This window comes from Leptonychotes weddellii, chromosome 12 (assembly GCF_054177405.1).
Source record: "Leptonychotes weddellii isolate Sample4059 chromosome 12, ASM5417740v2, whole genome shotgun sequence".
Classification (NCBI taxonomy): Eukaryota; Metazoa; Chordata; class Mammalia; order Carnivora; family Phocidae; genus Leptonychotes; species Leptonychotes weddellii.
This window is the reverse complement of record NC_138380.1, coordinates 76,953,046-76,964,855: the sequence shown is the minus strand read 5'-3', so window position 1 is coordinate 76,964,855 and position 11,810 is coordinate 76,953,046. Positions and strand designations below refer to the sequence as shown.

The 11,810-nt window shown below is 38.0% G+C and overlaps 1 protein-coding gene across 6 annotated transcripts in view; it reads right to left on the bottom strand.

The window, feature by feature from the left end:
• Positions 1 to 3,107: 3,107 nt before the first annotated feature.
• FAM185A (family with sequence similarity 185 member A) overlaps positions 3,108 to 11,810 on the bottom strand; it is a 64,788-nt gene continuing 56,085 nt past the window's right edge. For 4 of the 6 annotated variants that reach the window (XM_081800655.1, XM_031026571.2, XM_081800654.1 and 1 more), the window contains one exon: positions 3,108 to 4,049. In XM_081800655.1, coding sequence (XP_081656781.1) covers positions 3,937 to 4,049 — 113 coding nt within the window. In that variant the 3' untranslated portion in view covers positions 3,108 to 3,936. Of the gene's footprint in view, positions 6,001 to 11,810 lie in introns of all 6 variants that reach the window. The other 2 variants (XR_014139386.1, XM_081800653.1) reach the window with 2 other exon arrangements.

Here is an 11,810-nt window from a genome sequence, read left to right as displayed (position 1 = left end):
AAGATTTCATTCTTTTTAATGGCTGAATAATATTCCATTGTATAGCTATACCACATCTTCTTTATCCATCCATCGATGGACATTTGGGTTGCTTCCATAATCTAGCTATTGCAAATAATGCTGCACTTAACATAGGGGTGTATACATCCCTTAGAATTGGTGTTTTCATATTCTTTGGGTAAATACCTACTACTGCAATTGCTGGACCATATGGTAGCTCTATTTAAATTTTTTTTTTTAAGATTTTGTCAGAGAAAGAGAGCACAGGCAGAGGGAGAAGCAGGCTCCGCATTGAGCCAGGGGCCCAACATGGGACTCAATCAGGACCCTGGGAAAATGACCTGACCCGAAGGCAGATGCTTAACTGACTGAGCCACCCAGGTGTCCCTACTTTTAATTTTTTGAGGAACCTTTGCACTGTCTTCCACAGTGCCTGCACCAGTTTGCATCCCCACTGACAGTGCAAGAGAGTTCCTTTTTCTCTGTATCCTCACCACTGCTTGTTTTTTATTGTAGCCATTCCAACAGGTATGAGGTGATATCCCATTGTGGTTTTGATTTGCATTTCCCTGATAATGATTGATGTTGAGCGTCTTTTCATGTGTCTGTTGGCCATCTGGATGTCTTGTTTGAAGAAGTGTCTGTTCATGTCTTCTGCCCATTTTAAATTGGATTTTTTTTTGGTGTTGAACTGTAGAAGTTCTCTATATATTTTGGATACTAACCCTTTATTGGGTAAGTCATTTGCAAATATCTTCTCCTATTCAGTAGGTTGCCATTTAGTTTTATTGGTTGTTTCCTTTGCTGTGCAGCAACTTTTTATTTTGATGTATTCCAATATTTTTGCTTTTGTTTCCCTTGCCTCAGGAGACAGATCTAAAAAGATGTTGTTACAGCTGGCGTCAGAGAAATTACTGCCTGTGCTCCCTTCTAGGATTTTCATGGTTTCAGGTCTCGCATTTAGGTCCTTAATCCATTCTGAATTTATTTTTGTGCATGGCGTAGGAAAGTGGTCCAGTTTTCTCAACACCATTTATTGAAGAGACTTTTTCCCATTACATACTTTTGCCTCCTTTGTTGAATATTGACCACATAATTGTGGGTTTATTTCTGGTCTTTCTATCCTGTTCCATTAATCTGTTTATTTTTGTGCCAGTACCATACTGTTTTGATTACTACAGCTTTGTAAAATTTGAAACCTGGAATTGATACCTCCAGTTTTGTTTTTCTTTTTCAAGACTGCTTTGGCTATTTGGGGTCTATTGAGGTTCCATACAAATTTTAGGATTGTTTGTTCTATGAAAAAATAATTTTAGTATTGTTTATTCTGTGAAAAATGCTGTTGGTTCCTTATCTCTTAAGTTAATCACTGTCTCTTTGTATCCCACAAATCTGAAGTAAGGATAAAACTTAAGGTAAAGAATATGAGTTATTTTGAAAAGTTTAAAATGGGCTGCATAAAATGGGCTGCATAAGGTATTATTATAAGGTACTCTGTATTAGCTAAATGCTTTTAATAATTCTCCCCCTTTTAAGGTAGATTTTGAGAGTTTTTGAAATAAGGTAATATTACTTACCTGTAGAATGGTTCCTAGAAGTGGACAGCAGGGGAATCAGCTGAGTAGGAAGTTTTCAGACCTGAGCTAAGAGATTTAAGAGGGTAATTTTTAACTAAATCTAGAGATTTCTGGCAGCTGCAGAAAAATTGGCTTCTGATCCCTAAGTGTTTCAAGCACACAACTGGAGAGACCTATAAAAGAGGCAACTGCTTTCTAAAGGAAAAAAAATAAAATAAAAATAAAACCTGCATGGGGAAGATGAAGGGTAAGGAGAAAGACACCCTGTTATGTTATGTTCTCTAGAAATCAAGCAGGGTGTTTGGTATTTAACTGCCAAAGCTTGCTCCAAAACTCTTTGAGTAAGATCCTCTTTTAAACAAAAACAGGAGACACATTTGTTCCTTATGGAAAGACAAATTTTATAACTACACAAATGGAAGAAAAGGAGTAGATGTTAGAAAAAGTGGGCTGTAAAAGGCTACCAAGAAGCAGAATGAACAGGTGGTGAAATCTTCAAGTTCTCAGTGCAAAGTACTCAAAATATCCAAAATATTACTTAGGTCTTCAGCTCTTAAGCATTTGCTATATATGGGTGAGTATTCAAGAGAGCAAAATACAGCAGCTTGTCCTTTCTGTTTGGACTTGACTATGTGATTCAAATATGTACAGTTCTTTTAAAAATTTTAAATACAGTTTACAGCTGTTATGCTCATGACCTTTCTGGCTGTTGTTGACTAATTTCATAAACTTTATTTTTAGTCATGAAAATATTTATATAATTGTATGAGGGTGAAAAAGATTATAAAAATTGCCTCATTGCCTCAGTTTCCTCTATTTAATAATTCAGCACACATACAGTATAAACACATCAAACATACTAACATGAATATTTCCCCAACTTCTATAAATTTTGATTTCATGAAGATTGAACAAAAGGAGACTTTTTTTTTTGAAGATTTTTAAAAATTTATTTATTTGACAGAGAGAGATACAGAGAGAGAGGGAACACAAGCAGGGGGAGTGGGAGAGGGAGAAGCAGGCTTCTCGCCAAGCAGGGAGCCCGATGCGGGGCTCGATCCCAGGACCCTGGGACCATGACCTGAGCTGAAGGCAGATACTTAACGACTGAGCCACCCAGGCGCCCAAGGAGACTTTGAGATATTCCACGAAGTTTACTTTTTGTTTCATAAATATGAAGTTAGAAGTAGAACTCTAAATAAATAAAATACTAACAAAGGTATTATTATAAATCATAGTATTTGAGAAGACTTATTAGAAAGCATTAAGAACTGATTTATCCTAATCATAAAAAACATAATCCAAAAGATAGGTCTATTCAGTCTTGTATAAGTTAAGTGCCCCAGAAGTAGACAAGTAAGGTTTGAAAGAGAATTCAGGAAATAACTTTATACAGTACACTACTGTAAAAGTGAAAATCAATCTTCATACAGCAGGCTATAAAATCACTGAATGTCTCTCCTCTTCCCAATGCATTATATCTTAAATTATACAAAAAAAAAAAAAAATTAAGAATCAGTAGCAAATGCATCACATTTTAGATGTGTTTTATTCACAGCTTAAATTTACACTGATGTCGTAAGAAGTTCTAAGTAGCAAATGTGTTATGAGAGAGCTATGGTGCAAGAAATTCTAAGATAACCGCCATCCCATTACTTATGCCTTTGTATAATCGCCTCCTCTTGAGTGTAAGCGGAAATTATAAATATGATGAGACAGCACTCCCATGATTATGTTACATTATATGGCAAAACAAAGATTATTCTGGGCAGGCCTGATCACATCAAGTGAGCCCTTTAAGAGCAGTTTCTCCAGCTGGTTGCAGAAGAGATCAGATATAGAAGCATCAAATGCAACATTGCTGGCTTAAAGATGGAGAGGGCCAAACAAGAAGGAATGTGAGTGGCCTGTAGAAGCTTAGAGTGATCGCTGACGGACAGCAAGAAAACAGAGACCTCAGTAGTAATCACAGGCAACTGGATTTTGCCAACAATATGGACAAGCTTGAAAGTAGATTTTCCCCCCCAGAGCATCTAGATGAGAACACAGCCTGGTTAATGCCGAGTCAGGCCTTGTCCACCCTGAGCAGAGAACATAGCCATGCAGATCTCCTGACATACAGAACTGTGAGCTAAAAATAAGTGTGATTTTAAGTCAGCAAGTTTGTGGTAATTTCATTACAGGGCAATAGAAAATGAATAGCTAAGTACAAATTTTCAAAAGGCCCCCACAAGACAATTCACCAGTATTCATTCCAATTTGTTGTTTTCAACATTTATATGAACTGTGGTATTTGCATTTTTGTAGTCACAGATCTGCTAATCATTGTTAAAAATTATAAATACAACTCAAACCATTCTTAGTCCTGCAGTTTCAGGGACTGAAACCAGCTCTGACTTCTAAATTTTACAGTGCCTTCTGGGGCATCAGCCTTAATCCATTTTTCATGTTCGCTTGCTTGATTCATGAGCCCTGAAACATAAAATTGCATAGTTATATCTTCATTGACAAGAGCAATATTTGACTACATAGATCCGAACAACACATCTCTGAAACTGAAAAATACTTTGGAACAGCAAAAATCTTAGAAAAAGATAGTCTGAGTTGGGAGAGTTGCAAAGAGGTTACCTGGGCTTATTCCCTCTTTTCATTTTCTCAGAACAACTGAAAGGAAAGCTACTCTTTTTTTGTTGTTTTTTTTTGTTTTTTTGTATGCAGGTTTTAAAGAGGTTTATTTAAGTACAACTGACAAACTACAAGTGCTTCACATATGCAAAACAGTAAGTTTTGACATGTAAAACTCTGTGAAACCATCTCTTCAATCAAAATAATGAATATATCCATCACTTCTACAAGATGCCTCCATACACCTTTGTCATCTCTTCCTCCTGCCCTTTCCCTGCCTGTCACCTCCAGACAGTCCCCCCAACACCCCAATTACTGATCTGCTTTGTGTCACTACAGATTAGTTGCATTTTCTACAATTTTAATGAATTGAATCAAACAATATATATTTTAATTTTTTTTTAAATCTAGGTGTTTCACTCAGCATAATCATTTTGAGATTCATTCACACTGTAGCAGGTATCAGGTAGTTTCCTGACACACACGATGATCAGTACTTTGCTGAATGCTCACGGGCACCCTGTGCAGCTCCCTCCTCTCCGGAATTCTCTCTTGTGAAATCTAGCAGTCCTGGTCTCCCCAGATGCTTAGTCTCTTCCCTGTCAGGAGTCTGTTGGGCTCTGTATTACCCCTTCCTGCCCTGCAGCCTGGAAACTCCCTCCAGGTAATATGCTGTAGCAGGCATAGAGCTCAACTGGTTTATTTCCCATCTCTCATCTAGTTCTGTTTTTTTCTTTCGATAGAGATAATTAGGGTGTTACACCTCCTCTAAAGTTCCATTGCCATTCTGGATTTAAGAGATCAGTCAAATCTGAACTGAAGAGACTTGTGAATACACCGTCTCACTTCCTTATATACATTTTCTTTGCTGAATCCAAGCACGCAAATCAGGAAACAATTCTTTTCTTTAGTATAGTTTTTCCTTTGTTAGTACCATGTGATGTTCCTAGCTGATGAAAAGGTGCTTTGTACCATCCAATCTTCGTGCCAAGTGCCTCTTTGATACAAATTCTTCTGTGAGTTCTTGCCTCGCCCCTTTCATCTGAGCCATAATCTTGTCTATGTTTTAGAGTTCATTGCATCTTTCAAGTATCCAATGACTTCCTCTGGAGTTTTTCCTTCTACCTCTTTTGCTATATTTCAATTCCATCATTACTTCTCAGTAAACTGGTTAAAATATCATTCCTATTGGTAAATCCCTGTTAGAAAAATTAAAAAAAAAAAAAACCAAAACCCCCAAAACCCAAAAAACCACCCCAGGCCCAAATGGTGTCACTTAGACCGAGTTCCAAACAGGTGCTTAATATAAAATCTAACTGCAGTTTCAAACTCCCCAAAAATGTAGTCTTGGATGGTCATTCAGGAATTTTTCAGTCACTGCCAATGGGTCTGCCACAAGGGCCCTCTCCATCCCAGAGGAAGATGAGGTCATTTGAATGATAAGACCCCTTTGTTTTTTTCCCCCCTAGAAAGGGCCTAGCCTGGAACAATCCTTTTCTTTTGCTAATAACTTTCTTGCTCCTTTCCGCCTCTAGAAAAACCTTCCATTTTGTACAACTCCTTGGTGTGCCTCTCTACTTGCTAGGTGAGGTGCCGCCCAATTCATGAATTGTTTAATAAAGCCAATTAGATCTTCAAATTTACCTGGTTGAATTTTGTTATTTCATGGGAGCTTCTTTTTTTCCTCCAACTCTTCATTATTAAGGGGTTCAGTTCTGTCAATTTAAATGTTCTTCTTTTTGGCCTGTGCTGCATTTGGTAGGTCACAATTTCAAGGTACCTGCACCCAACAGTTTTTCTATAACACAGAATTTTTTTTCTAGTAATTCAAATAAATGTAGAGGAAAGAACCGGAAATCCTGAACATTGGTTGCTCTTAACTTTATTATTTTTTCACGCTATTTGGCATCAACAGCAAAGCATCAACAACAGTAAGGTCTTCCCAACGATCTAAGATTTTTTCCTTAATATATTTAATTCATCGCCTCCCCAGTCATGCTTTTCTTGCTTATGGAGAGAGAAGCCAATCTACTCAATTTCCTTTTGCAGCAGCAGAGGCTACCGTAGGGGAGGAAGACCTTCCCCTGCCCAGGGTTCTTCTAGCTGGACTTAGAATCAAACTGACATGAGACAGATTTACAGGAGAAAATTTAATAGGTGTACATATGAGGAATCCACACAGACATGAAATCCCAAAGACAATGAGTCAACATGAAGTTTATATAAGCTAAGAAAAGGGGTAGGGCCTGAGGCTACAAAGGGGAGAAGACCATTAGCAAGAAAGTGAAAGGAGATGTTCTGAAAAACAAAAGTTGCCCTATTATGCAGGTAAGTTTCTTAGGTAAAGGGGAGTCTCTGTTACCAGCTCTCGGGGTGACACAGGCTCTCCTTTCCAATGTAAATTTAGGCAACTGAGGGGCAGGCAGACAGCTTTTCCTGCATCTGCTGGGTTTCGATTACTTTTAACTTGAAATAATCTTTATCCCAAAGTGGTCCATCTTGGGGCAGCCCGCCCTTGGCCCTCATACTGCACTTAATGCTACTAACAAAATGAACACACAGCAATTTTAGCCTGGAGACAATACTCAAAAAGCAAGGCAGTTTATACAATTCCACTTAGGTTACTTGAAAATAGCTTTCCCTATCTTGCCTATAAGTAATTTACTGAAAGCTTTTCACACTTTGGTTGGCCTGAATCTGTAGAGACTCTAATGTGTAAAATTTATAAATTCCTTCCTACAAAAATCTTGCAACACATATTGGAACTTGGAGTTGCAGAAAACATGTTCCTTATTTAATTCCCTTTGCCAATGATAATCAATGTTTTATTGGCCAAATGGGAAATGACTACCCTACCCCTATGTAGTTTGGCTTCCATTAAGTAGGAGGAAAAGTTTCTTTTCAGGACATGGTTTTGGGTGTTTTTTAAAAATATTTATTTATTTATTTATTTATTTATTTGAGAGAGAAAGAGAACAAGCGGGATGGGCAGAGGAAGAGGGAGAGAATCTGAAGCAGACTGTGCTGAGCGCAGAGCCTGATGTGGGGTTTGATCTCAGGATCTGAAGTCACAAACTGAGCTGAAACCAAGAGTTGGATGCTTAATCGACTGTGCCATCCAGGTGCCCCTCAGAACATGTTTTTAAACTCCAGTGTTTGCTCCCTAAATCTGCCCTGTACAAATCTAACCAAATATATGAATCACCAGGTTCTTTTATTTATTTTCCCCCAAATACCTAGTTGAGAAGCATTAATCATTATTTAACCCCAAATATACCTGATCTAATCAGCACTAGTTGTGGACTAAGATAAGGCTCTAAGCAGTAATCTGCAGAATTTAATTCTCTGGTTTAAAAATAGGCTTAAAAAGCTTCTTGGCTAAGGTGAGCTTCTCCCTTCCCCCGCCCCTTGTTCTGAGCCTCCACCTCCCTCTCCCAACCCTTATAACAGACTTTAACATTTGGTTCAGAAAGATAATTCTGGGGCGCCTGGGTGGCTCAGTCGTTAAGCGTCTGTGTTCAGCGTCTGTCTTCAGCTCAGGTCATGATCCCAGGGTCCTTGGATCGAGCCCCACATCGGGCTCCCTGCTCGGCGGGAAGCCTGCTTTTCCCTCTCCCACTCCCCCTGCTTGTGTTCCCTCTCTCGCTGTGTCTCTCTCTGTCAAATAAATAAATAAAATCTTAAAAAAAAACAACCTCATACCCTTAAAAAAAAAAAGAAAGATAATTCTGGTGCTGCCTAATTAGCAGCAGATTTAATTTCAATGATTCATAGTTGGAGGATTCCCTCTTTTACATTATAAACACTACTGACCACCCATTATGGGAAGCACTACGCTAAAGTAGTTTATATCTTTACATTCAAAAGATGTACAAAGACACACCAATATCCTCAAAAAGTTTACCAACTGGCTAGGAAAGTAAATCATACACTTATAAAACATGAAAATAAGCACTCTGAAATTTTGTTATTTGTAATGCTTATTTCACAAATAAAACCTCTAACCACACACAATTCTATAACCAAATATTTTAATGTTGTCAACATCCAATAACTGTTTACAGTCTGCCCTTGACAAAAAAATGCAATCCCAGGCATCTTAACAAGTTATTACCGACAAGAAAATATTTTTGAGCTAGTTTTAATGGTTCCCATCATTTATATTTTCTCTCAATTACCTGGAATAATAACAAAATCAACAGTACTCTAGGTTTTGAACAAGCAGCCAACCCGTTTTGCCCAAGAAATATTCTCAGAAAGACTGTTCCTCAAATCTTTTGTTTAATCCCATCCACTGTATTTTTCATCTCAGACATTGTAGTTTCCATTTCTAGAAATCCAATTTTGGTATTTTTTAGAACTTTCATGTCTTTGTCTTAGTTAACTTTATTCTATATTCTAACAGGTGGAATACAGTTATAATAACTCTTTTATTTTCTTTCTCTGCTCATTTGGACATCTGTATCCGTTCTTGGTGGGTTTCACCTGATATTCCCTTTATTATGGGTTATATTTTCTTGCCTTTTTGCATGTCTGATAATCTTTGGATGCCAGACATTGTAAATTTTATTTTTTTGGGTGCTGGACAATTTTGTAAATCTTGAGCAGCAGGCAGAGGGAGAGGGAGAAGCAGTCTCCCCGCAGAGCAGAGGGCTCTGTGTGGGGTTTAATCCCAGGACCTGGTTCAGGGATGCAGTTAAGTTACTTGGAAACAGCTTACGCCTTTTATCTCTTTGCTTTTGTGATTTGTTAGGCAGTTCTAGAGGAATGTTCAGTCTAGGGATAATTGTTTCCAACAACTAAGTGTTCTACCCAATGCCCCATAAGTTAGTTTTTTCCAGTCTGGCAGGTGGCACAGACATTGTTCTTGCACTGGTGTGAACACAAGGTTCTTTTTCCTCTGGTACTTTGTCTTATAAACTCTCACTGTCTTGGTCTGTCTGGACCCTCATCATGGTCTCCTCAACTCCAGGAGTCTGCTGGGTTCCACGATGGTTCCCTCTCCCTGTGTACTACAGCCTGGAGACTCTCTCCAGGCAGTAAGTAGGGGCTCATTTTGTTTATTTACCATCTCTCAGTGATCATTTTCTCCCACTGTCTGATGTATAATGTCTTAGAAGCTGTTTATTCATGTATTTTTTCTGTTTACAAAATTTTGTTGTTGTTTTAGATAAAAGGGTTTATCAGTCTGTTTTATTCCACTTCTTGACTGGAAGCCTCCATTGTTTCTTTCTTCTTTCTCCCTCTCCCCTTTATTTTCCCCCTCTCATTCCCTCTATTATGCTAACTTATTTTGAAATAATAAAGACTCATAATAAGTTGCAAAAATAGTACACAGAGGTCCTGTGTACCCATGAACCCAGTTCTCTCAATGGTCACATAATCATAGTGCATTATCAAAACCAGGTAATTGGTTGGCAAAGTACAATTAATTAGACTACAGACCTTACTCAGATTTCATCATTTTTTGCATACACTCACTTTTTTGTGTATACTGTCATGACATTTTATCACATTTATAACATCATTATAATCAAGATATAGAACTGTTCTATCACCACAAAGCAAGTCCTTTGTGACGTCTCTTTATAAAGAGTCTCATCCTCCCTCTCCTTCCCTAACCTTTGGCAACCACTTGTCTATTCTCAATTTCTATAATACTGTCACTCCAAAAATGTTATATAAGTGGAATCATACAGTGTATATCATTTTGAGACTGGCTTTTTTCACTCAGCATGCTACCCTTTAGTTCCATCCAAGTTGTATATATCAATAGATCATTCCTTTTTTTTTTTTTAAGATCTTATTTATTTATTTGACACAGAGAGAGAGAGCACAAGCAGGGGGAGTGCCAGGCAGAGGGAGAGGGAGAAGCAGGCTCCCCACAGAGCAGAGGGCTCGACATGGGGCTCCATCCCAGGACCCTGTGATCATGACCTGAGCCAAAGGCAGACGCTTAACTGACTGAGCCACCCAGGCACACCCAGATCATTCCTTTTTATTGCTGAATAGTATTCCATTATATAGACATACTATAGTCTGTGTAACCATTTACTGATAGAAGGGTATTTTCATCATTTCCAGCTTTGGGAATTACAAATAAAGCTATAAATAGTTGTGTATAGGTTTTTATGTGAACTTAAAGTTTCATTTCTCCAAGATAAATGCCCAGGAGTATAACTGCTGGGTCATATAGTAGTTTTATGTTTAATTTTTTAACAAACTGCCAGACTGAAGTTTAGAGTGGCTGTATCATTTTACATTCCTAAAAGCAATGTAGGAGAGATCCAATCTCTCATTATCAGTATTTTTTATTTTATCCATTCTAATAGGTAGTATCTCATTCTGGTTTTAATTTACACTTCACTAATGGCTAGTGATGTTGAACATTTTTGTGTTTTTATTTGCCACTGTATATATCTTCTATGGCTGCATTGTTTCTTAAATCTTACATAATCACACTTTTATGGGCACAAATCATTTTTTCCTCATTACTGGGAAGAGGTCATTCAGGGTAAGATTTGGCTGTGGTTCAGTATTTCTTAAGTGACCAAAATAAATACAAAAACAAAAACAAACAAAATCCCCAGGCATTACAAACAGAATTCATATGCTCTAAGATTAGGGCCTGCACTTTGATCTCTAGTCCAGGGAGTCAGCAAATTATAGCCCGCAGGCCAAATCTGGCCTGAGGCCTGCTTTTATGGCCTAAGAGCTAAGAATGACTTTTACATTTTTAAAGGGTTATAAAAAAAAACAAAACCAAAAAAGAATATGCAACAGAAACAAAATGTAGCCTGCAAAATCTAACATATTTACTATTTAGCCTTACAGGTAATGGTTGCAGATGAAAAGAAACAAAACCTGGTCTCTCTTTTTTTTTTTAAAGATTTTTTTTTTTTTTTTATTCATGAGAGACAGAGCGAGAGAGAAAGGCAGAGGGAGAAGCAGGCTCCCAAGGAGCAGGGAGCCTGATGCGGGACTCGATCCCAGGACCCTGACATCATGACCTGAGCCGAAGGCAGACGCTTAACCATCTGAGCCACCCAGGTGCCCCTTTTTTAAAGATTTTATTTATTTATTTGAGAGAGAGAGAATGAGAGAGAGAGCACATGAGAGGGGGGAGGGTCAGAGGGAGAAGCAGACTCCCTGCCGAGCAGGGAGCCCGATGCGGGACTCGATCCAGGGACTCTAGGATCATGACCTGAGCTGAAGGCAGTCGCTTAACCAACTGAGCCATGCAGGCACCCCAAAACCTGGTCTTTTTTGGTAAACATTAACAAATGAAGTTGATGTCTAATTTCTATGACATTCCCAGTATCTTATACTTTAAAAAATGATGGGGAAACAAAAACACATTAAAAGCACAATCTGAAAGCAGTTTTTCCACATTAGCTCCCTGTCAAAGTATTTTTAAGCAGACAGCCATAAACCTATAGTATTCTTCATTCTCTTACTGAATTTTTTCCATGTCATCTTGAAGCACATTTACAAAACCGACAAATCCATGTGCTATAAGCTTGGAGAAAACTCAAACTTCAGTGTGCTCTAAAAAAAGAATTATTTCTATGAGTCATATCAAAAATTAGGTTTTTTACCCATTTGGAG